General features: G+C 43.4%; 1 protein-coding gene across 1 annotated transcript in view; it reads right to left on the bottom strand.

Annotated features, from left to right (window-relative positions):
* Nucleotides 1-6,888: 6,888 nt before the first annotated feature.
* LOC119652926 overlaps nucleotides 6,889-25,949 on the bottom strand; it is a 44,466-nt gene continuing 25,405 nt past the window's right edge. The window contains exons 2-8 of the mRNA XM_038057313.1: nucleotides 9,215-9,571; nucleotides 8,961-9,155; nucleotides 8,756-8,868; nucleotides 8,377-8,699; nucleotides 8,006-8,319; nucleotides 7,487-7,684; nucleotides 6,889-7,411 (exon numbers count right to left, since the gene is read on the bottom strand). Of these exons, the coding sequence (XP_037913241.1) occupies nucleotides 7,194-7,411; nucleotides 7,487-7,684; nucleotides 8,006-8,319; nucleotides 8,377-8,699; nucleotides 8,756-8,868; nucleotides 8,961-9,155; nucleotides 9,215-9,571 (1,718 nt within the window). The 3' untranslated portion in view covers nucleotides 6,889-7,193. The remainder of the gene's footprint in view (nucleotides 7,412-7,486; nucleotides 7,685-8,005; nucleotides 8,320-8,376; nucleotides 8,700-8,755; nucleotides 8,869-8,960; nucleotides 9,156-9,214; nucleotides 9,572-25,949) is intronic.

The raw sequence follows: 25,949 nt of genomic DNA, 5'->3' as shown, positions 1-25,949 counted from the left end.
CATCTATCACAATGTAATTGCCTTGAGCATCAACAGTTACACTATTAGCGTCTATCTGAATCATTTCGCTGTTACTAACTTTGATTCTCGGCGCAGTTACCCGTAACTTTATCTTTATAAATACGGCATCGGATTCGCATGGTAAAATACCCTTTACTTCTGACGCCGTTGTGAGTTGACTTCATTTATGCAATATTGGCGGACAAGGTGCCAGGCAATCTTAAGGCGTGATTTGGACTCAACCAATATGGGATAATGATAGCCCTCATATCTCCGAGAGATTTTGCTAAGCCGTTTTATGGCTTCCATATTTTTCCGAGGTTTATTCTTAGAGACGACTTGTTCAATTATGTACAGTGTTAAGTTCTCCAGCTTGAGAAGATACTGAACTATTTCCTCGTTGATCAACTTCCCGGTACCTGGCGCAATTGTACTATCGTCTTCCCCATCAAAAGGTGGGCATTTCTGCGGATATCTCCGAATAAACCTCGCTTGGTGGTTCTAATCTGTTTGTTTAAAGGTGTCGACGCCGCTATACATCGGCAGAAGGTGAATTCTTCATCCATCAAGCAGCAACTCAATAAGAATAGCGTTATGGTCACTATCGTAAGGAAGAGTCTGTAGTTTCCGTTGAAGATTCCTAAAATTAAAATTCATGCACGTCAACAACGAACAATTCCAGATAGGTATTTTCCCAGGGCCAGCTTGAACTATCTGACCGGTATATTTCGCATTTATACTCTATCTGGTATTGCTCTATCCAAGATTTGAGGAATACCCCTCTTGAATTGTTTGTGAATACTATACACTACTACTACTACTACTACTACTACTACATACTTCCACCAATTCAAAAGTTCCAAATTCATTACGATAAGGGTGACGCACATGTATTCCGGTACCCCCACCGCTGCATGTTTTCACACATATTTAATATTTTATTAAGGATGGTGTTTATCCCGCCACTTGCATCTTGTTGGGGCTTCTTAGCTCTTCCTTGTCGGACTACTTCTGGAAACGGGATCCCCGGGAAAATTGGAGCCGATGAGACGGTACCGTCCAACAATACTGTCACCTTAATCCTTTCGGCGAATCTTGGCGCCTGCTACCTTGTGACCTTAACATTGCGGAATGTAGGACATCCACGGTACAAAACCGGATGACCTCCGCTTTCGCAGTTGACACAGAAGGTTTTTCCTTGCCTTCTGCTTCAGTCAGCGAACATTCGGCTGCGGCATGGCCTTTCCCGCACTTTTACATCTCAAAGTCATTTAGCGCTGGCATCTTCGGCACTGGGGTATTTCGCCCCTCAACAGACGCTCAAAACGAATTGCCAGGTAATTAAGCGACTTGAAACCAATCAGATCGCTTCCCCGGCTCTCCAGGATTATCTGCACGAGGAAGTGCGGCAATATTCGTTTTTCCAAACGAATCTCCTCGTACTAAAATGCGACAATGTAAGGAACTTGACCTCAGTTCCCCCCTCCCGGAGCATTTTGAGCACCTCATCGGACTATTCCTCCGCATCCAAACCTTTCAGAAGGAATATTCGCTCGCTCGAGGGCCTCCCTTGGTTTCTTGTTATCCGCTATTTATTTACATTTGATTTAGACTCTCATGGCCTCCGTCTTTCTTTTCCACAACCCACCTTGTTAGCAGTCCCGTCTATGACGTATCCACCACCACCGTTGTCACCGTCTCTCGTACCATCAACTTAATGGTTTTCAATATCCTCCATACGGACAAACTCCCTGTCTAAAACTTGCCCGCCCTCAAGACAGTACCACTCCTCCATGGCTGCGGAAGTTTTCGCTTCACTTTTTCCCTGGCTGTCTTTGGAGACGACGGGCCCGCCTCCGCAGCCATTAGTTGCTCCGTAAGCTTTCCGTTTTTCTCTATTAACATTGACACTTGACTTTTTAGATCTTCCAGTGTCTTCGCCAGCTCCCCATTTCTTCTCTCAAGGTTGACTCTCCTTACTTTCGCTTTTTTAAGATCTGGATCCTCCTAGTTGCGGACTCCACGGTCCATTCGAGTGCCCTTATACCGTGTGGTGGGGGCGGATCTACTCCGCCACCCGTCGGCGGCTTGCCGCTCATTCCCGTGAAGCAAGTCAAAAATGAAATTTTTGATAAGTTTTTGGGGAAAGAAAACTGAAACAACAAATCAAATATAGCTTTTCAAATTAAATTTTCAATTATATTGTATTAATTAAGTAAAGTTGTTATTAATTCCGAGTTGTCACCAAATCGGCAGCTGCTGGATTTTACCTAATACTAGCGCTAGGTGTTAAGCATTTAAGTTAGGACGATCCTACCTACTGAAATTATAAAGGGGCGCTGGTGGTAGTGGCTCGTGGTAGGTCAATAGGAGAATTCGTCGAAAACTCCACGCAACATCGAGCACGTATGTAAAATGGCGTATTTCTGCATAGTTTGAACCAGACTGTGTGGAGTCCCAGGACATCAAGGGAAGCCGTAAGGGATTTAGGTACAATACCTGTAGCTGGAGACTGCACATTTCTTTGATTTCCCGAGCCAAGAGCTCATAATTCACCTTCTTCTCCACGTATTTCCGTTCAATGTTGCTATTAGGGGGACATCGATAATATACGCGGAGCGACCCGTCTTGTCAACTAACAGCACGTCAGGCGTGCTGTGTGGAATAGGGCAATCAGTTAGAACTTAATAATAATAATAACTAATAAATAGAACTCCGCCGAAGCCGGTCCCAAACCCGATTGTAAAAGGAGGAGGAACGGATAGCTTCAGTCTGAATGGCTGTACGCCACCGCTGCGTCTCAGGGGGTAGGTGAGGAAAGTGCAGGAATTTTGCAGTTTCGCAGATTACTCACTGAGGAAACTATCCCAACACCTGGCAGTTAGGTATAAAATGCAAATCCATCCAATGAGAAGAAAGAGAAATTTGAGGTCCGGTACGGATAACCGGCGGGAGTGGTCTGACTTGGTGACTGGGTCGGGCTCCCGTAATGGACAGCATGGCGTCGAAACCGCTAGTCGTGAAGCGGTTCGAGGTCTAGGCGCCACGATGACCAGGAGCACAGCTCTGCCTGCTGCAGCTGTTTTGGCACACTCTGTAGCGACCGCTTCAACAGGTTCGCGTAGGCAGCGGATGAAATGAACTGAAAAAATGAACCTCTTCATCATCCGCTTCTACTACGAAATAACGGCGGGGGCAGGTACAACATCTTACCGCCCCTTGTTACACCAGAGATTCGTCGAGCGTTTCCCGCAATTCGCGCACGTGACTGTGCAGCGAGTCGCAGACCAGTACCGTTTTATTACTCGCAGCGACACAATCCCGGCCACCATCAGGGAGCGTGTTCGACTTGAGATCATCGGGGAAACTGGTGACCGAGATTCGATGGGGGCAGAGGCGGCGGCATCAACAACACCACTGCAGGCAACAGGTTCAGTGCTCACCGAAGCACTCTTCTCCACCGTCCAGTGGAGGTTTCCGCTGAGATTCGGGACGAATTCCAAAGAGTATGTATAGGATTCTCGGATACGGATCCTTTGCATAGACCAGGTGTTCCCAGGCTATGCATGCATGCATCTCCGGGAATTCTGTCTCAAATCAATGATGAGATTTCATCTCGGCTGTGTCCTGATATGTCGCTGCTGCAACTACAATCACTTATGTATTGTGGTGCAGTTGCGGCTATCAGATTGCACGGTCAGAAGATTCGCTTTCGTGTTATTGGTTTGAGTGACCAAAGAGATCCACCATGGAAAATTCGTCTGGAATGTCGGCGGGACTCACCAAGGCAGGACATTGCTAGACTGATTTAGATCAGCACTGGCAATGCCAGCAGACGGGTGAGAAATAAAGTGCAGAGGGTTTACCGGAACTATGCCATCCCAGTGAGACAGCGTTAGGTGAAATTCTGAACACACTAAAACAGAAACTTTCTATTGTATACAGTCGGTTACGACGGTATGGCGAAAGTTGTTCCAGACGTGTCCAGAATGCAACATACGCGAGGAACCAACGGAACTTTTTCAGATCTCTCAACGAATCCCAACAGAGCGTCCAGACAATACAGTTCTCGGTGACGGAGGCATCGGAGGGGCATCTTCCAGGGGGATTCATTGAGTCCCCTTTGGTTTTGTATGGCACTGAACCGCCTTTCATGGCTACTGAATGATGCTAGAGGGCATGGTTTTGCAATAAAGTATGGCCTACGTGCTAAGTGCGAACTGACACACTTGATGTACTTAGATGACATCAAGCTTTATGCTGGTACTGACAACCATCTTAGAAGTCTGTTGTGAATAATAGACATGTTCAGCCGTGATATTCGGATGGAGTTTGGATTAGACAAGTGTCGAATCCAAGCCATCCACAAAGGTCATCACGAGCCGCATGTCGGACATAGCATTGGTGACCTCCACATCGAGCTATGACCGAGACAGACTTCTACAAGTACCTAAGAATTCTGCAAGGAACCTATGCTCGAGTTGGTGATCTGAAAGATGCTCTGCTGCCCGAATTCCGGCGACGTGTAAAGATGGTGCTGAAATCGCATCTCTCGAAGGAGAATAAAATAAGCGCTATGAATGTATTCGCTATCCCTTCACTGGATTATGCATTCGGAATATTGCCGTGGACGAAGACCGATCTGGAAAACGTCCAGCGGCGGATACGGACAACTATGTCCAAATTCCGAATGCATCACCCAATGTCTGTAGTGGAACGGATGAACCTGCCTCGTGACATCGGAGGTAGGGGCGTGGTTGACGTGGCGGCACAACATCATCGCCAAGTCGACTCGCCGCGCACTTATTTTTACAGCAAAAAGCAGGCGAGTCTCTTGCATGCGGCTGTTTGTAAGGCAGACTGTGGGCTGACTCCACTTAATTTGAAGGATCGATCTTTCAATCAATTGAGTGGGGTGAAGTCGGACCAAGATCAGATCGATGAATGCAAGTCGAAGGCAATGCACGGTAAACACGTAAATTGTCTTTGGCAGCCATTTGTTGATTTGCATTTGTCGAACAGATGGCTGTGTGCTGGAGAGCTCTTTGATGAGACGGAGGAGTTCATATGTGCCATTCAGAGCTTAGGAAAAACTCATCATGAAAGAACGGGTGGAGAACGACCAGTGCAGAATGTGTGGTTCGGCGTTAGAGACGTTGGATTGGTGCAATACATCACCAGGCATAAAGCTGTATGTAAAGTTATCCATCAAAACCTTGTATATAAGCATGGGCTAATCACAGGAAGATGTCCGGTTTACCGATATGAGCTGTAAGCAGTACTTGATAGTTCTGCTTACAGCATGTACATATTGGGACCGGGTTCTGACTGATATACCTACTGCACATAACAAGCCTGACGTACTGTTAGTTGAAAAGCCGGGTCGCTCCGCGTATATTATTGATGTTGCTATCCCCCATAATAACAACATTGAATGGAAATATGTGGAGAAAAAGGTGAAATATGAGCCATTGGCTCCGGAAATCGAAGATCAAGTGGGTGCTCGTAGTTACCATAATATTGTCAGCCACAGGTATTGCACTTAAATCCCTCACGGCTTCCCTTGATGCCGTGGGACTTTCGCACAGTCTGATTCAAACCATGCAAAAGTACACCATTTTGCATACGTGCTCGATGTTGCGTGGAGTCTCGACGGATTCGCCAATTGACCTACCACCGGCCACTAGCACCAACGCCACTTTAGTTTTTAAGTAGGTAGGATCGCCCGAGCCTAAATGCTTGGCACTTAGTGCTAGTATTAGGTAAAATCCGGCATCTGCCGAGATTCTGATAACTCGGAAAAGTAATAATAATAATCGTTGGCACAACAATCCATATTGGATCAGGGCCTTGAAGTGTGTTAGAGCACTTCATTCAAGACCGTAACGGTACACTACAGTACATTGTAGGAGGCAAAGTGGTCAGCATTCACAGCTGAGTCGACTGGTATCCGCCACTGCCACTAGTGAGATTTGAACCGTGACCTTATGGATGATAGCCTTGTGCTCTAAACACTCAGCTATCCGGACACAGTTAGAACTTGCTGGTCCCAATACATGCTCTAAGCAGAACTATCAAGTATTGCTTGCGGTTCATATCAATAAACGGGACATGCTGCCGTGATCAGCCCATGCTTGCATGCAAGGTTTTGATGGATTACCTTACATACAGCATTATGCCTGGTGATGTTTTGCACCGGTGCCATAAGAGTACAGCCAGAAATGAGATGGTCCAACGTCTCTAACGCCGAACCACACATTCTACATTAGTCGTTCTCCATCCGTTCTTTCATTATGAGCTCGGGTGGCGACCACGCCGACAAATGCAAATCGACATATGGCTGCCAAAGTCAATTCACGTGCTTAATATATTTTTATATTATAATAAAATTTAATTTGATTTAATGTAAGTTTTAAAATTCTTCATATTATTAATATTAATATTAGCTGCAAGTGTCAGCCTCCTTCAGCCGTGATGTCATATGAACATAATTTTGCTGGTTTTATATGTTTTGCGGGGGCTACATTATCATGCGAATGCTCAGAACTAAAGACAGGACAAAAGGCAGGATTTGAAAAGCATAAATGGGCAATACCTATCGTAAAAGACGAAGAAGAGGTATTCGTGGAGCGACGACAAGGAGGACGATTTGGTGGCGGTAACGAACTGGACCTTGAGCCAAGATTGCGATCTTGGCTCAAGGAAGCCTTTAATTGTGGCAGGTGCAACCCGGGCACTGGGTTTCACACTACTCTACTATTAATCGCCGGGGGGCAACGAGCAAACAAACATCGAAAAATTCTTATTTGTTCTAATCTTAAAAATCCGCTGTTGTCTCAAACAAATTTCTATATAATTTCCATGACTATCATGTAAAACAACCGCAAATGAAAATCATAAGTTTATTATGAAAATATTCTTTTTTCCATATAAATAAATCAGCCTTCATTACAACATATAGAAGATATTTAATTCATTTCTTACTCCTAACTTTATCCTTAGACACTAAACATGTATATATGATATTTGTTTGGGAAGCCTTACTTCAAAGAGAGCTCACTATTTTTCCGAATCGATATTTTATCACATTCACACCCTTTTTCTCATAGAGACGATGCATTCACAAAATACAATCTAAACTTGGATCAGATACGGTTTTCTGTTTATCCTCCCGTCGTCGTATAAAATAATTCTTATCTTGTTAAACAAAAAAGACTAGTCGCAAGTAAAAGTGGAAATGCTACGGGGCTGACTTCGCTAGACAACGAACTTTCCGGGGCAGTTGTCACAGGATGTATAGCATTTGAGTCATCAAACTTTGCTGAAGGCGAAGTTGTGGATACAACAGTTGTCGGCCGAAACGTTGTTGTAGTTGAGGTTGTTATTGGCTTTGGCGTCCTCTTGCATTTTGCTGAAATGTTCAAAGTTACGAAATTGTTGGAGTAAAAGACATTTTAGGTTGAAAACGCTGAAAATGTAGACTTACAAGTTTGATGTATTTCCATTCCAAAACGGTATGGATTCACATTTCGTTGACAATTTTCACCTGCCTCCTTAAGAAATATTTTGTTTTCGGGTGTCATTGCCCCAACAAAACATTCGTACGTACCGACATCTAACCGTTTTGTATACGCATAAACAACGTCATTTTCTGTCCACTGTCCTAAGCATTGATATTTCCGTTCTGAGGAGAAAGCAAAATGAGAATAATAAAATTTCTGAAATGCTGAATATCCTTGCATTAATAAGAACTGACGCTTCAAAGGATCTATATTTAGCATGATAGGAAAAATAAGGAGCCATTGGAATGTGTTAGCTTGGGTACTGGATTGTGAACTATTCGTCTTCGTGGAGATTGTTAAATACGAAATACACCCCAAAAAAAATGGTGCTTGTTCATGTATTTTTCCTCTGAATTATTCACAAAAGTTATAAGTCATAGCATGCATCAATTAAGTCTTTCCAGTTTGATTCAACATTTTTTCCCTCAAAGTTTTGAACTCACCTTCGTATACTTCCCCATACTCGCATGCTGATACCTCGTGGTACATTATATCCTCGGACGTACATTCTGAGGATAATTTTGCACATAGCGTCGTTGCATCTGGAATAACTCCTCTAAACTCTCCACTGACGGGGCAGGGAGTATATTTGTATTTCTGGTCCAGACGTCCTTGTGTTAACCATTGAGAGCTATTGAAGTGTTCACTAGAACAAATCGCTTCTGAGTAATTTCGAGACAATTCTGTTCCGATTTGAAGTTCCACGATGTTAGGACTTCGATCCTTGATTTGGATACATTGGTAGATTTCTTCGTCACTATATAAATCAAGCTCATTATTTATGCTCAAACTATCAAAAGTACCCTGAACTTACCATTGAGTTCGACTGAATACTAAAATATAGTCACTAATATTCGCTATGCACTTCATAGTATAGGTTTTGAAGGATGTTTGGTCCCGAAATATAAGCGTGTCGTTTTTCACCGTAATATGTTCGAAGTGTCCTTGCAACCATTCGGGGAACGTGCAGAACTGATCGTGCGGCCAATGGACATTAACGGCTGGATAAAGCGTCAACATCTCGGTGTGTGGAACCTCAGCCTTGTTATCATTTATAGACTTATTTATTGCTGAGCATGTTGAGTCTTTACTGAATGAAATAACTATATTCCCTGTTACAGGATCTTCAGAGTAGATCTGAAAGTTATGAAAATTTAAGATAATACGATTATTCGAACCATGAATGAAGTTACCGCGCATCGATATTGCGGTCCGAGCTTATCCTTTGCTGGGCTAGAATTCATCAACGCCAAATATTTTTGATTATTTTCATCCTCCCAATGACCCAAGCATTCGAATGTTATTTCTGAGAACAAAAATGTCAATTTTCACAATGTCTTTCAACAGCTTAAATGCTAGTTATTTGCCTAATGTAGTGAAATGTTTACAAACTATTACCATGATCCTCGAATGAGCATTTCCTGAACCGAAGATTCATTGCAGATCCAGAAGGACAATTATCCAACTCCGATTCCATTGTTGAGCATTCCATGAAATCCTCTTGCCCATCATCAACGTTATAGTTCAATTTGTATCTTCCATTTATTGGGCAATACTCTCGTCTGATTTCTTGGCCACCAGCATCATAGTGTTCTGGAAAAGTTGCGAATGTTTAAGGGCTCTAAGAGAATTTCAAATAAGGGTGAACTTACTATACAAGATAATTTCAGTGAAGAGCGAAGAATCCTTCAAAATTTCTTCTGTTGGACACGAGGCGATAGCTTTTTCTTCATTGGCGTAGCATTTGGAGATATAGTCAGAATCCGTGGTCCTGGCGCGAAGTACATTTCGAGAGACCAGTTTCAGATTGAAGCAGCGGAAACATGTTGTCTCCTCGGAGCTGATCATCAGAATCACATTGTTTTCAATCCGTTTCTGGCATACCCCCCAAATTGGTATAGAATCCTCTGTGATGTTAACTTGGCTGTACTGAATTTCATGATTTGCAACTGTGCCTTGCGTCACGAATGATCCTTGGAGTTCTATTGAGAAGTAGCATGATGCAGAGCCTGGAAGAAAATAGTTTCAAAATATAATATAACAGATAGACATCGAATCATGAACCATAAAAAATATGCAAATTTTAGGCTGGATTTCACTAAAAAAGATTTTAGAAAAATGTTGAACCACTCCAATATGGTGGTCTGTTGCAGAAAAGCGATAATTACGAATCCTTAAATAGATGTACCCTCACACCCTGAACGTTTGGGTTTGGGAATAGTGGGTGCCTAACAACCTACAAAAAAGGGTGACCCTGCTCAATTAACCCCGTGAAGTGCTCAGAAGTTTTTCGTATGACACTCCCCAATTTCCCCAATTCAAGTTAAATGACCGACCTATATTCCGTGCCAGTTTTCTTACTAGCAATAATAAGTTCCTATTTTTTATGAATGGATGGTTTATACTAACTGATAGGTAAGATGGAGGCGGTTTCTAATAAAAACGGCTACTGAGTGATGCGTATGAGAGCCGCAGATTTGACATGGTTAGAAACAGTTGTAGAACTATGAGTCTCGCAAGGTCTTCCTGCAATAGAATACCAATATACCAGATGTGTGCATAACAGCCAGGAAAGCATTTCTTCCTGCCAAAGGTCTATTGAAGTGCGAATTGTAAAGATGTACAGAAATTAGTCTCAGGATTAAGGCGGCTGGCCAAGCTATGCTCCAGGTTAAGGTTGTACAGGCAGATAAGCCCTCGAAGCACCTCCAAGTTATGATCGAAAATATACCCTGAAAATCCGGAACTAAGCATGAAATCTACTTTTAAAGCAAAATAGGCAGTAGAAGAAACTCTATTGATTTTAGGCACACCATCGGATTATTATACAAGCTACGCTTCCACTGAGAAGCTGCCGATCGGCTCGCAACGAATATCAGTCACAGGCAGTGCTCAAATTTAATGAGAATGGAGGCCATCGAAATTGAGACAGAAGTCTTATTGTCCACTACCTACTTCTGTTGTCATAATGAACGAAGAAATAAACACATGAAAGAGTCAGTTGCCGTAGCCGAAAATAATGGTATAAAGGGAAGCTCTCTGGGGTCTTTGTTAAGAGTAACAAAACCACAAGGCCATCTATTTTTAGAATCATATTGCAAAAAATAGAAAAGCCAACACGATCGACGAGCGCAGGATGAGGATAGGGGCTATTAGCCAATACAATAACAGACTTCTTTAGAGCCGGTAAAACAAGAGCCCACTGAAGAGAGCGTAAACGATCTTATGAAAAGTTCTATCCCACAAACAAAGATAACATAACAGGACTTGACAAGCAGGGTAGTTTATTTTTCAGTCCAAAAACTTGCGACCAGTTTGTATCCTTCATAGGAAGAGTTTACATGCTTTTTTGCATCCTGACTTAAGTTTCAATGATCTAAGCGTGGTTGAACTGGAATGGGAGCTTTGAAATCGTTGGGAGGATGGCTACCATGTCCCATTGGCATGACCACTACCAGGAGCAATAATTGGCACCGCCAGAATGGTTACAGCATTTGCGACCATCGCCACATCGCAGTAGCATTGACATTATCTACATATTGGAGCCAAAACATGAGCTTTTAGAGAAAGCAGTTGAAGTTATCTGCAAAGTGTTGAAGGCAGTAAGTACCACGATGAAGAGGTCTGTAGTATCTACTGCGTGCGTATGAAAATATACATAAGAGACCCCGAAATACTCAGTGTCAGAATAAATGAGATAATTTGCGCGGAATTGTCACCATATTATTCATGGGCGGTAGTCCACTCCAGTTGTTCTAGTTTTTTTTTATCCGCATCTCACCATCTTCATCATCATCAATGATGCAACAACCAGTATATGGTCTAGGCCTGCCTTAATAAGGATCTCCAGACATCCCGGTTTTGTGCCGAAGTCTACCAATTCGATATCCCTAAAAACGCTGACATCCTGACCTACGCAATCGCTTCATCTGAGGCAGGGTCTGCCTCGGCTTCTTTTTCTATCATATATAATACCCTTATAGATTTCCCGGGCAGGATCACCCTCACCTATACGAACCCGCTCGCCGCAACCTGTTGGGCCGGATTTTATCCACAACCAGACGGTCGTGGTACCGCTCATAGATTTTGTTGTTGTGTGGGCTACGGAATCGTCCATCCTTATTTAGGGGGACAAAAATTCTTCGGAGGATTCTCCTCTCGAACGCGGTCAAGAGTTCGTAATTTTTGCGTGCTAACATCCCAAGTCTCCGAGGAATACATGAGGACTGGCCAAATCATTGTCTTGTCTAGTGAGAGCTTTGACCCTATGGTGGGACGTTTTGAGCAAAACCGTTTTTCTAAGTTGAAATAGGCTTTATTGGCAGCCAACAGCAGTGGGCGGATTTCATCATCGTAGCTCTTATCGATTGTGATTTTCGACCCTAGATAAGGAAAATTATAAACGGGATTAATGTTGTAGCCTCCTATCTTTATCGTTCTCATTTGACCAGTGCGATTCGCATTTACACCAATCCATTTCGCCTCTGCAAGGTTATGGCGTGTGACGTCTGAGATCTGAGATCATCGTTCAACCGTCTTACTCCCTCCATGATCTTCGACGACACATCAGAGACAGTCGAGAGAGTCCTCCACACGAGCCTGGTCAAATGAGAACAGTAATGATATAAAACTTTGCGACTTTCTCCTATCGAGGGTTGGAAATCACCATCGATGCAGCTACGACGAAGATGTCTCGGTGGACCTCAGCGAATGAACCTCACCAACCCGAATGTTAACAATATTGTTTTTCCCGCGATCAGTTAAAACAGTTGAATGTTTTCCCTTCTATATACTTTTTCATTTTCACTGCTTAATCCAACTCTTATTTATTATTCTTGACATTCTGACATCTAGCGTTACACCACACGGCATTTACCAAAGGACAATGCCTCCCGAACTAGCTCCACGACTACTGCTATCGCATCGACCCTATAGCGGGCTGACCAAATCCATAGCCTCATTCTGCTAGACCACTCGCCAGTTCGATGAACGGGAGCAGCATGTTGAACACCACTCCCTCCAGGACCTTCCCGATAGTATCTAACAGATAAATAGGACGAAACGAAGTAGTCACTTCTAGTGGTTTTTGCTGTAGCAGAACTAACTTCTGCCTTTTCCGCTGATGGAAACCATGCGGGATTCAAATTTGCTTGCAAACTATTGGAGTGTGCCAATAGCAGCCATTGAGGCATTGCAGCACCGTGGGTCACTGTTATATCCTGGTACAGATGACCGACTTTTTCCATCGCTGTTCCCTTCGGCCAGTGACCTTCTTTTGTCCTGGTATCGACAGACCAGCCAACCACCCTAGGTCTTTTAATGCCATTGCGCCCTCGATTGTCGCTTCTGTGCCAAAAAACCCTACTCTATAACCCACGCGAAATCACCGGCCATTATTTTACCTTTACCATCCAACACCAAACTGCCTAATATGTCATCTCTATCCATGTGCTATTGGAGCTCTAGGAGGGGCATAGCAGCCGTAAATATGGATGCCGTTACTCTTTGTCTTAACAAAAAAAGCACGTGGAAATGCCACTGTTTCTCGAATGGTCTGTCTTCTACAAACTCACATTATAGGGTTAACAGACATATTCCGCACTCAAATTGCGTTCCCTGATTTCGGTATGGTTCACAAGTAACCACCATGTGGCGCCCCTAGTTGTAATTGAGTACTTAAAGTGTATAACAAACTAATTATATTGAATTAAATTAATTTATCTGACATTCTAGTCAATAATAAATACCACTATTATACATTATAAGGATTTCTATTGGGATTTTATCATGTCTTGTTTTATCAGAGGGAGATTTTGATGGTGTGTTCTTTCCTAAGTGAAACCTATAAATGAAGAACAGCTGTAATTGATAAAAAGTATACAAGTGCTTAAAGCCATATCTATGCTGGACTGGTCTGTCCTTTCAACTTGCTACTAAATGTCGCTTCGATTACAAGATACCGGTTGTTAACACCGCGTTTCTTCTTGCACCACATATATCGTGGGATTCTGATGCAATCATTGATGGAGTAGTTCACCTCCCCGAACTTTCTACACCATTTTAATCGGTCATGCCCCAGCATCTCCCAGCATATGACCAAACCGAGCATTATTTTACCTGCGGTAATCACTTTAACCGCCGTTCCCACCACCAAACTAATAATAGCGATCTACAGGGGTATGTTCCTACGAGGGTGACTTTGTCTAGATCCTTGCTTTCAATAACTTTGTTCTGCTTTCTGTAACCTCAGCTTCCAGACCAGTTCTTTCTTCACTTTGCCGTAGAAAATATCCGCAGGTTTCATAATGGATCTGTATAATTCCAGCCACAGATGTCCTTTTGTGTTCCCCAGATGCGGGTCAGACTATCATCCAAGTCTGAAAATTTCAGATCCGTCAGTAATTTCTTACGAAATATCCTTCTTCTTGGAAATACTTGTTCAAGGCGTATCATTCTCCTGCCTTTTTCTTCGCTTTGATATCCATTCTGTGAACTGCCGAGTTTTGGTTTTATCCAATATTGCAGGCGCTGGGATCACAGTTGAGTCGGCCCTTTTTTTTCTGGGAAGAGGTGTTCTTCTTCTTCGCAGCTTGCTGGAATCCCAAGTGTTCACTGGCATAGTCCAAAATTTGCGTCTTGCTTTTTTTGCCTACTTTCCCACTTGTTGGACCCAACATTGTGGCTCAGTGAACTTTTTAATCGGATTATTCAGGAGGATAGAACACCATCTTACTGGCAAGAAAGTATCACTGTTCCAATATGGAAAAAGAAAGGTAGTCCAACAGAATGTTCAAATTATCGTCCGATCCGGTTACTTTCCCATACCATGAAGATTTTTGAACGCATTCTTGACAACCGTATTTGTGAAACCGTTGAAATAACTGTAAATCAAACCGGGTTTGTCAAGAACTGCGGGACTACTGACGCAAACACGCTCCGCGGTTACTCATGGAGAGACACCATAAGAAGCATTGCTCTCTTTCCATTGCATTTCTGCATCTAGAGAAGGCGTTCGACGGTATGCACCACGAACTCACCTGGTATGCTCTGCGACAATACTTAGTGCCAGAAGACCTCGTGGGCTGGGTTCAATTGCTCTACCACGATCCGAGAAGTGAAGTTCGAAGTGTGGCGGGTCTATCAAAACCGCTTCATGTCTCTGTTCGTGTTCATCAAAGAAGCGCCCTCTCACCACTCCACTTTGTTTTTATTATGGACACAGTCACACGGGACATCCAACGTCCAGTGCCCTATACACCGCTTTATGCAGATGATGTTTTCCCAGCGTTTAATAGCAAAGATGCTCTCGAGTAAAAGTCAAAAAATAGAATGATCGCTTCATGCAACATGGTCTCAGATTGAATCTGAATAAAACTGAATTTCTGACGACGCATTAACGCAACCTGGATGGTGTTCCACAACTGGTGTTCTCTGTGACCAACGTATCAACGAACGTCTCAACTCTAAAATTTACCGCAATGTCCTCCATGCTGTCGCTCCCTCTCGGTTCTGAATGCTGGCCAACTATAAAAGACAATGAACGGCGTCTTACGGTAACGGAGACGAAGATGTTACGTTGGACTAACGGCGTGACATGTTTTGATCACATCCGAAATGAAGATATCCGCGATCAATATGGGGTCGCACTGATGGTGGAAAAATTGCGAGAGAGGCGTCTTCGACGGTATGGTCACTTGCCTAGATTGGTCTGAAGATCGAAGTAGATTGTAAGCGACCAAAAAGCCGGCCAAAGCAACGGTAGCTGAATACGTTAGATGGGGATTTAAAAGCGTCACGGTCCCATCCAGATCGGGAATATGATAGAACCAAATGGCGAAATCGACCACGACAAGCCGACCTCGCTGCTGAACGGGACAAAGGTTTAAAAAAAGAAGACTAGAGACGCAAGATTTGAATTGATTTCTGAGTATTCTTCATAGTAAATTTTTATTCACTGTTAGGGGTTTTATTTCCACCTGCCTTATCTGAGCATAAGTATGCGTATGCCTTTGCACATGCGAACATGTGCATGTCCACAAACCACAACACATCGAGCGTTCCCTCATCTGCACGAATGAACGTGGCTGAAGGGAGATTTGCAAGCTCCACACAGGAAATGCTCGCAAAGGCCTTTTCCCCATGGTAATTGTTACCGTCTGCCATTTCGGTGACGCAACCACTAAGGTCATCCGCAATGACAATGTAGTTATCGGCCGGTACCTGATAGGTCATTGTGTCAAGTAGTCAGCAATATGTGTCTTTCTCAGCATCGGGCAGATCTGCCTATGGTACGTGGGCAGTAGAGAAAGCTATCGTGAGGTCATCATCCGATCAGCAAATCGCTTGATTTTTTTTCATGCCGTCATGAAAACTCTAATGGATGGCAATGCCGACACGATATTGAGCGCAAGGATTACCGAAATACGGAACATTATGATCTTTTGTACGGTCTTCACCTTCTATGTCCTAATAGTTGGCACCATATGCAGAGCGTAGAAATCGATGCGCTCTTTCCGAAGGGCTCTTGCTAGTTCCTCCGTCTTACCAGTAAATTCCTCTTACCGGCTGCTCAGTCTACTCTCCTTTTTTCCTTGAATATTTCAAAAGTCAAGCGTGTCTTGTTTTCTCCCATTTCAATGCTTGGTGCGGCGTTTAAAACGTATTGAAATACTTGACACAGTGGTATTCACGGTTTCCTTTTTCTTTTGTGTATAAACTTTATGTCCAAAATCCTGTCGTTCTAGGTGCAGCTAGACGCCCGGGTTTTAGAAGTAAGGAGCGAGAGCTTTCCTTGCAAATGGTCGTTCTTGGCGCGAAATATTCAGGCCACCCGCATGCTTTCAAGCTATCCTGCATTCGATGCCGCAGGATTACTTTCAATTGATTTATTCTGTTTGAACTAATTAATGAGCTGATAGAGTGCTATATTGACATCAAGGACCAACTTACGACACTCGTAGCCAGTCACTTTCAAGGTCCTTTTGCAGAGGTCGAAATATATTCCGACCTGCAGATTTTATGCTGCTGTGTTTTGGTTCTGTTTCGATTTCGAGTCATTTGCTGGTAAACATGAACTACCTACAGGACTGAATTTTTATCGTGGTAATTAGATAAATTATCTATATACATTGCATATTATCTGGAATTGGGCGCCCTCCCAACACAAAACATTCAATTCCAGTGGCATTTTAGAATTTTGTTGATATTGAATCCCAGCTGGAGAAACGTCTACATGTTCGTGAGAAAATGAGGTGATAACATCTAACATAATATGTATCTACCACCAAATCTCTTGCATTAAAATTCTTGTGTTAAATCGTTCACATAATTGACATCATTTCCCATCTATCTAAGGCTTGTGGAGAGTAATCTATCGAAGGCCTCAATATCTCGACGCGTAGACATAGCGGATGATAATTATCCACTATTCATCAGATAATTGAAATAACATCTGAAAATTGGAGCTTGGATTATTCTTTCCTCATTGTTCCCGAAAAGATCACTATAATTACGGAAACTCACGCAACAACATCCAAACCGATTTCAAAATTGCCACCATTTTGGTTGAATGGAAAATAATTCATTTCGGTACCAGCAAAGAAATCCCGCGGAAAACAAGATGAAAACGCACAAGAAGCCAAGAAAACAACAGCAATCAGAAATTCCTGAAAAATTGGGCAGATAGTCGTAATTCCGGCAACCAGCGCGTCTACCCTTAATTACCGACATTGAGTTGGGAACACTCACAATCGGAGGCACGTCCCAGACCGATGCCATCAAACCTTTTGGTACAAAAATAATTGTAATAATCCCATTCATATAACAAGTCTCCTCTTCACTTGACCATCATCTTCCAATTTCTGGTACGAGTATCTTCCCTTCTTGGCTTGGTTTTTCTTTCCACTCACGGTCGCCGTTGTTGAGCGTCTTTCTTTGATTCATTCATCTGTTTCACAGGTAAATTATCATTGGCATAACATCTCTTTGATTGCCTTTCTGCTGGCCAGGTAATCAGGGATTGGCAACCTGTTGTTTTGATTTTATGGGAAATTGATGAGGCAGTATTGATGTGAACTAGTGCGGCTATAGGAAAAATTCACAGGAATTATGGGAAAGCGTAAGAGGATTGCAGAATAAGGAAGGGCTTATCGAAAGAGCTCTGAGAAAATGACAATTGATGCATGCATAGAACCAAGAAACCTGCGTGAATTAGGGGAACTGCACGCATGCCTATAACAAAATTGCAACTTCCTTCAATCTGTACCTTTCCCTGCATTCCATAGGAGGAGTGCAGAAAAAGTGACTCTTCTGTGATATTCCTCAATGGCTCTTGTGGTTGAGGTGCAAAAAGTTAGCCGGCCACTTTTTACTTATCTGCCGAACAGGTCTTTGAGCACGTACATTTCGCCTACAAATGTACATGTTCGGACATGCTGCAGGCTATTATTTTCGAAGGATTCACAAGCAAAAAGATCATACCTTTTGCTCCGAGGAAACTCGAGATTTTGAATGAACAGGTTTACTCTAATCACCTACCTACATCTATGGCAAGGAGAATGCATGCTTAAACTGAACCAACAACACAATTAGTTCAACGTGAATTGCTCTCGGGGCAAATATGAACGTAGGTATCTAGATAGAAAAAAAACCTGTCTCTTGAGAATTTCTTGTAACAACGATTTTCGAGATAAAAACAAGTCCATTGAGACGTCAATGGCCACACGAAAATCATTATATCACTCCGTGTATTCAATGCTAACCCCGTCGCCGAAGCCAAGACCTCTGTATCTAACCAATAATGAAAATGACGAAGCGTAACCCTCCTGTTGTTATTGTCTGTCAGGAAAGATAATAGACAAAACGCAAATAAATCGTCAAATCACCACTCATTCAGGTACTCTGATTGTCGGCATTTGGTTAGTTTGTTTCAATTTCGAGCTTTTTCTCGTCCCCCGAGCTGAAAATAATTAACCGAATCAGTTAAAAGATTGAGAGGTTTCGAATTGAAACTATGCCGGGTGTATTTTTTGCTTGGCTGACCGAAGAAAAATTGAAAATCAAGTGGAAATTTCAAAAATCACCGCACAATCGGCGAGGCGGACGAAAAACATCTTAATTTTCGATAATCACTGTACTTGAAGTTGGTTTGTTTAATGGAAAGATACTTTTGATGCGGATAGAAAGATACTTCGATGTACAAGTGTTCTGCGTAAGGTGGAGAATTTGGAAGTTGCTCGTGGTCCAGAAAATTAGTTACGATACGGAACGGAACTACTCACGTCATTTGTTCTTGTTGCTTATTCATCATTGTATCTATAGCTTGCTGAGTTAGATACCATTGGTCATTAATAGACAACATAAAATTGAACGGAGTACAACGCAAAGTATCCTTTGGGATTGTTTATAGAGCGCAAAAGGGGGAAACCAGAATCTATTATGAATCATGGTCACGCGGCGTAGAATTTCTGCAGTCTAATCGGGCATATGGATTAAAAATATATGTGTTAGTGTGCACTGAAGAAGAACCATGACGAAATTCCTAAACCCGAATTAAAGTGGAACCCGCACGGTCTTAGATGTCCAGAAAGAAACACCAAGACGATTTCTACACATGAAGATCGGTGCAAAAAAATAGCAAGTAATACGAACTGTTGAAAATATTTTGCAGAAGTCTCCAAGCCCCTGAAGGATATTGAATAAAAAGTAATAATATTATAAACAGTCTAGTAACCGACCGCAGATACAGTCGTAAAATGAGTAGCGCTATTTAGTGTTAATATGTATGTATGACTGAAAACCACCTCAGCATCGCAGTAACTGATTCATTATTTACTGAAGAAGCAATCTTTCCACTCAAGAATTAGAAAGAGGGAGAGAAGAGACTCCACATAGTTAATGTATGGAGTGAAACAAACATATCAACCTCTTTATAATTCACCTCAATATTTACATCCCTATACGAGTAGGACACAAAGAACATTGTATTGCCTGGAACCATGCGCAAACTCCCCCTCGGACACCACCTTGTCGTGGTGGGAAAGCCTGTAGTAGCCGGCCCGTCCGCGGTACTACAGCCCAAATCTATCCGCAAACGGAAGAGGAAGGCTCGGCAGAAGGGAACTTGGACCGCTAAGGAGGGGGGACTACAGGCTGAATCGTGCCTGTCAGAACCTTCTCCTTCACCCTTATCGCGAAGAGCGGAAGAAAGGGAAGCTGATGACGTGGACGCTACTAGTTTAACGCCGGTATGTGAAAATGGATCCAAGCAGCCCGGACACCGTAAACCTGGAAAGGGCCCAAGCCGGCGTCAGAAGAAGGCACTGCGAAGGAATATGAAGCACCTTGGGAATGAGGACCTGGGCATGGTTGTACCGGTGCGGTAAAGTCCAGAGAAATTGGAGGAAGGAAGTGGAATCTCCGGCGGAAGGTGGAGATAAACTGGAAACCCCGGTGAGATCCACACTGGACGTACCAGACCATTCTGTTAGCGGTAATGCGCACAACAAGCGTAAGACCAACACTTCTGTTGTAGCCAACGCTTTATTGTGTTCCGCATCAGGGCTTACATCCATGCGTCCCGCAGAGATTAGGACCGGTGTGCTGGGAGGTGATCAAATCAGTGCGAGAGATATCAATGAAGCTAGTCTTTCTCATAGGAATACGGACATGAAGGGGGGAAGGAAGAGGACGTATGCGCATGCTGCAGCCTCTGTTCTGAAAAATGCAAAATGTCAGAGGAACAATTTACCATTCTCCGGGAATGCCTGTAGAAAAAAATGCTGGAGCCTGGAACGAAGCCACCATTTAACAATCAAGGTTTTCGCGATGGGCTTCTCCATTTGGAGTGCACTGACGAATCTGCCTTAAAGTAGCTCCAGCAGGCAATGCCGGCTTTGAGTTCCGGCGGTCGGCCCAAGTTCATTATTGTGAACACTAAGCTACGCAAGACAGAATATGTCGGATGTTGGTTACCGGGCCCTCGAAGGAAGGCAGAGGACATCATCCGGACGTTGGGGGAACAGAACCCGGGCATGGACTTTGGAGACTGGAGGGTAAAGTTCGTGAAAGTTAGGAAGGGCAAATCTGACACCGTAAACCTGGAAAGGGCCCAAGCCGGCGTCAGAAGAAGGCACTGCGAAGGAATATGAAGCACCTTGGGAATGAGGACCTGGGCATGGTTGTACCGGTGCGGTAAAATCCAGAGAAATTGGAGGAAGGAAGTGGAATCTCCGGCGGAAGGTGGAGATAAACTGGAAACCCCGGTGAGATCCACACTGGACGTACCAGACCATTCTGTTAGCGGTAATGCGCACAACAAACGTAAGACCAACACTTCTGTTGTAGCCAACGCTTTATTGTGTTCCGCATCAGGGCTTACATCCATGCGTCCCGCAGGGATTAGGACCGGTGTGCCGGGAGATGATCAAATCAGTGCGAGAGATATCAATGAAGCTAGTCTTTCTCATAGGAATACGGACATGAAGGGGGGAAAGAAGAGGACGTATGCGCATGCTGCAGCCTCTGTTCTGAAAAATGCAAAATGTCAGAGGACCAATTTACCATCCTCGGGAAATGCCTGTGGAAAAAAATGCTGGAGTCTGGAACGAAGCCGCCATTTAACAATCAAGGTTTTCGCGATGGGCTTCTCAATTTGGAGTGCACTGACGAATCTGCCTTAAAGTGGCTCCAACAGGCAATCCCTGCTTTCAGTTCCGGCGGTCGGCCCAAGTTCTCTATTGTGAACACTAAGTTACGCAAGACAGAATATGTCGGATGTTGGTTACCGGGCCCACGAAGGAAGGCAGAGGGCATCATCCGCACGTCGGGGGAACAGAACCCGGGCATGGACTTTGGAGACTGGAGGGTAAAGTTCATGAAAGTTAGGAAGGACAAATCTACAAACGTGGAGGGTTTCAAGTTAGTATTCGAACTGGACCAAAACAGTCTGAATGTGCTGTAAGTCACCATATGGTGCTCTACTTTTTCTAGATAGACTGAAATACAGTCATATCAGGAAACCGTAGAGCATCATCTCCATTTTCAGAGCGAAGAACAATGATGGTCTTCGACTCGCACAAGATAGAGCAATGCAGCATCTTTGGTGCGCTCTCCCAAATGGACCTGCGCGCAGAGGATAGTGCATACAACCTCGTATGGGCGTTCGCACTGGTGAAGGGGCTACAGAGTGAATCCTACCTGCTAGTAACTTCTCCTACACCTTTCAAGGAACAGGCGGAAGAAAGTGAAGCCAAAGACGTAAACGCAAACTAGTCAAAGTGGAAGTGTGGAAAACATGGACATGGAAACTGTGGCACCTACAACTGCGGCTTTTCTAAGAGAAATCAAACAAGAGGAGATCGAGTCTCTGGGGGTACGGTGTGGGGGAAACCCGCCACACACAGACATACAAATTTGTCAAATCAACCTGCAGGAAGAAAAAGCCTCCTCCTACCTGTTGGAAGCGATGCTGACAAAGCTGCAGGAGTTCCCTTACATTTTTCTGGCGTAATAGCCGTGGGTTCGATTTAACAGAATCTGTAGCATTGGATCAGTAAAGGGGGCTCGGATCTTCTACGACGAAAGATCCATAAGACCGGGAGCTTGTGTCCTGATGTTAAGACGGCTAGAGCCTACCACGCTGAGACAGTTCTGTTCCCAGGACTTAGTTACGGTCATCATACAATGTCAGATAAATGGCGAGAAGAAAAACATCATAGTTGCCTCCGCTTATTTACCCTGATTCCTTGTATCCTTCACCGACGCAAGAACTTAGGGATCTGGTAGCGTATGCAAAATCAAGTGGCCTCGAACTCTTAATAGGCTGCGATGCGAATGCTCAACATATTTGTTGGGTCAGTAGCAAATGCAATCCAAGAGAAGAGAAGCTATTTGGTATCATCACTTCAGCTGGTCTTATGACTGCAAACGTAGGGTGCGTCCCTACGTTCGTGGGACTGAGAAGAAGCGAAGTAATTGGCCTAACAATCTGTACCTCAAAAATGTTGATTACACACTGGCGGGTGCTAGACGAGGTCTCACTGTCAGATCACCGATACTTAGAATTCAATCTGATTATTGAGGGCGAACAGTCTGCAGTACAGAGACGGAACCCCAGGAAAACGGATTGGACAAAGTTCAATGAACTTCTTGGCAATAAAGTATAGCTTCCTGGCGACTAAGGATTCCTTTGGCGATAGAAGATCAATTGGAAACTCTGAATTGCACACTTTTAGAGTGTCATGAAGAGGCTTGCCCGATTTCCCGAGGCCAAAGCGGTAAAACGGTTCCCTAGTGAAACCGGGAACTGCAAAAACTCAGCAAATTAACCAGGCGACTTCTGAACTGTGCTTGCAAAAGTAGTAACAACGAAGATTCATTAAATTTCAGGAACTCACAGCATGAATATAAGAGACTCGTTAGGTGTTTGAAGCGTAGAGCGTACTGTGAGGAACTGGAAGGCGAAAGAGAGACTTGAAGGCTGTGCAGAGTGCTTAAAGGGATGAGTTGACAGTTTTGCAACCCCTTCAACACGCAAGTGCTGCAAGGGGAGCTGGAACACTGCGAAAGCGGTTATTACCTATGAAAAGGTGAGCGCTGCCATAATGTCCTTTAAACATTTCAAAACACCTGACATGGATGGTATCTATCCAGTAATGCTAAAGGAGGGTATCTAGTATTTAGAGCAACCTCTAAGAAATATTTTTCGAGGATGCCTTGCTCTGGGCTACGTGCCTTACTCTTGGCAAAAGGTTAAGGTAGTCTTCATACCGAAACCTGGGAAAGATGACTATTCTAATCCAAAGAACTTTAGACAGATCAGTTTGACTTCATTCTTCCTGAAAGGTTTGGAGAGACTGGTTGAGCGTCGCATTCGTGGAAACGCAATTAAATCGCACCCACTTAATGAAAATCAACATGCCTATCAGCGTGAAAAGTCCTGTGAGTCTGCTTTTCATTCTTTGGTTACAAAGACAGAGGATGCACACCGAAAATGGTCTCCGACATCAAAAACCAATCCTTAAGAGTCCATACCTCTCCTATCCTAACAGTAAACCAAGTTATCTACCTTGGCGTTACTATTGACCCAAACTTATCCAACATCTCCCACATCAATATGGCTCTACAGCGTGCCAACGGTGCCTTAATATCACTGTTCTCCATTTTCCGCTTTAACAAGCCTACTTCACCCAAAGTCAAGATTTTCTGTTATAGACAGTTAATCCGACCTCTAACCACTTTCGATTTCATCTCCTGGGCTGGCCCTCTTTACATTGCATTTCTGGATCTGGAGAAAGCGTTTGGCAGTGGGCCACATGAATTCATCTAGCATGCTCTACGACAACTCGACACGATCCGAAAAGTAAAGTTCAAAGTGTGCGGGTGTACCAAAACCGATTCGTGTCTCTGCCGATGTTCATAAAGGAAGTGTCATCACACCACTCGTCTTTGTTCTTGTTATGGGCACTGTCACACGGGACATCCAACGTCCAGCGGATGATGTTTCTCCGGCATTTCATAGCAAGAATCATCTCGGGCACAAATCCAAAAATTAAATGATTGCCTCATGCAACACGGTCTCTGAATTTTCGACGACCAATTCCCATGAAACAGGCACTCATGATGCTGTCAGCCAGTAGAAACGGGTACAATCACTGTCAGCGGCAGTGAAGAATTAACTTGTCAAGATTGTCGAAACATCGACGAGGTGATACGCTAGATGGTGATTCGAAGGCCTGTCGACTACAGATGAGGCCTTTGATAAAATAAAATGGCGCAACCGATCACGACGAGTCGACTCCGCATATAACCGCACGGCATAAATATGTTTATGAAACTCGTATTAGCGACCTGCACATGTAGTGGAATGTCAATGGTAGATGAAAACCTGACAACCCTGTATATGGATGCTAATGATATGATGAAATTCGGAGACTGATTTATTCTAGACTATTGCGAGAATTTTGATCAGTTTATCGAAATGAACCCCACGTATAGTACAGAAACGCGAAATTCCGCCTTGTGAAGGTTTCTTGTCAGGGAGCTTCTGTGTAAGTACATAGTATATGTCTGGCTGAGCCTAATAACTCAACACCTAATGGCTGTAATACGTAAAATGTGGCATTAGCAGAGATTGTAGTTTCTGCCAATATATATCATATAATTCGACCTAACGAGAACTGCACATAATTGAGATGAGTGCCGCTTTCGCTATTTCAGTTCCCTCGTTGGGTTTACTATTTTCTAGTAAATTGATGACCTCAGGCATTCTAGGATTGAATTTCACTGATCCATTTACCGGAGAATCAGTGACCACCTGAAACGTAAAGTTTGTAGAAGAGCCACAGGGAATATATTCAAATGCAACCACTTCCTCTCGTTGTAATAGAATAACATTCCTTCTTCACCACACTCCTTCCCTTTTCCTACATGGATGTCAATACTATGCAGTTCAATGTGTACTTGAGGTCGCAACCCTCTCTAAAGAAATGAAAACGAAATCCGTTGAAAACCACAAGCGGATTTGCTTTCTAACCAAGTGGGGCGGCATGGCCGTTGAGAACTACAACAATAGTCCTAAGTCCAATCAAATCAAATCAAAATGTGAATGGGTGACACATTTCGGAGGCATAGCGTGTAGCAAGAGGGTACTGGATAATGTGCATGTTGAGCGAATTTCGTTAAAACATACAGCGTAGGAACATATTGTGCTGAATTCAAAATCCAGACCAAATAGAGCATGATATCACCACCCCATTCAAATTTGCATACATAATATGTGTCGATCCGCTGGCAATCGGATAATCAACCCCCTTTTGCCAATCACTGTGCAAATACCTCGCGGGTAACATGTACGCTCAAGAGGGATTGACTTCAATGGCAAGTATGTACTTATTATTAGTCAACGGGTTTTTCTGGTATTATGTCACCTAGTCGGATTGATATTTGTTCTAAGTACGTGTTTATACTCAAGATGAGGTTCTATTTCGGAGTGGAATGATACTTATAGGTTTTCAATGAGCGCCGGATTTGTGACGCATACACACAAGTATTCAGAGCAATGTGGGGAATGTGAACATGTTTATATGACTGAATCTATCGCAAGCGGGTAAGTATATACAAACGTACCTTGGTTAGAACGAATCACCAATTAAAACGAACTTAATTGAAGTTATCTATGAATGGGAAGAGAAAGGTCATCTAGCAGTCAAGTATAATAGATTCAATTGCAGGTAAGCTTGATTGGAACAGAAATAAGAACAAATACCACAATGATTGACTCCGCATCATCATCAATGACGCCAGAACCAAAGTCCAGTCGGAATTGTTAAAAATTCCAAATGCCTCATTCTTACGCCAAGGTCGTCCAGTTGTAGTGCCCGGAGAAAT

This window comes from Hermetia illucens, chromosome 3 (assembly GCF_905115235.1).
Source record: "Hermetia illucens chromosome 3, iHerIll2.2.curated.20191125, whole genome shotgun sequence".
Classification (NCBI taxonomy): Eukaryota; Metazoa; Arthropoda; class Insecta; order Diptera; family Stratiomyidae; genus Hermetia; species Hermetia illucens.
Note: the sequence above shows the minus strand (reverse complement) of the source record. Positions and strands in the feature narration are given on the sequence as shown.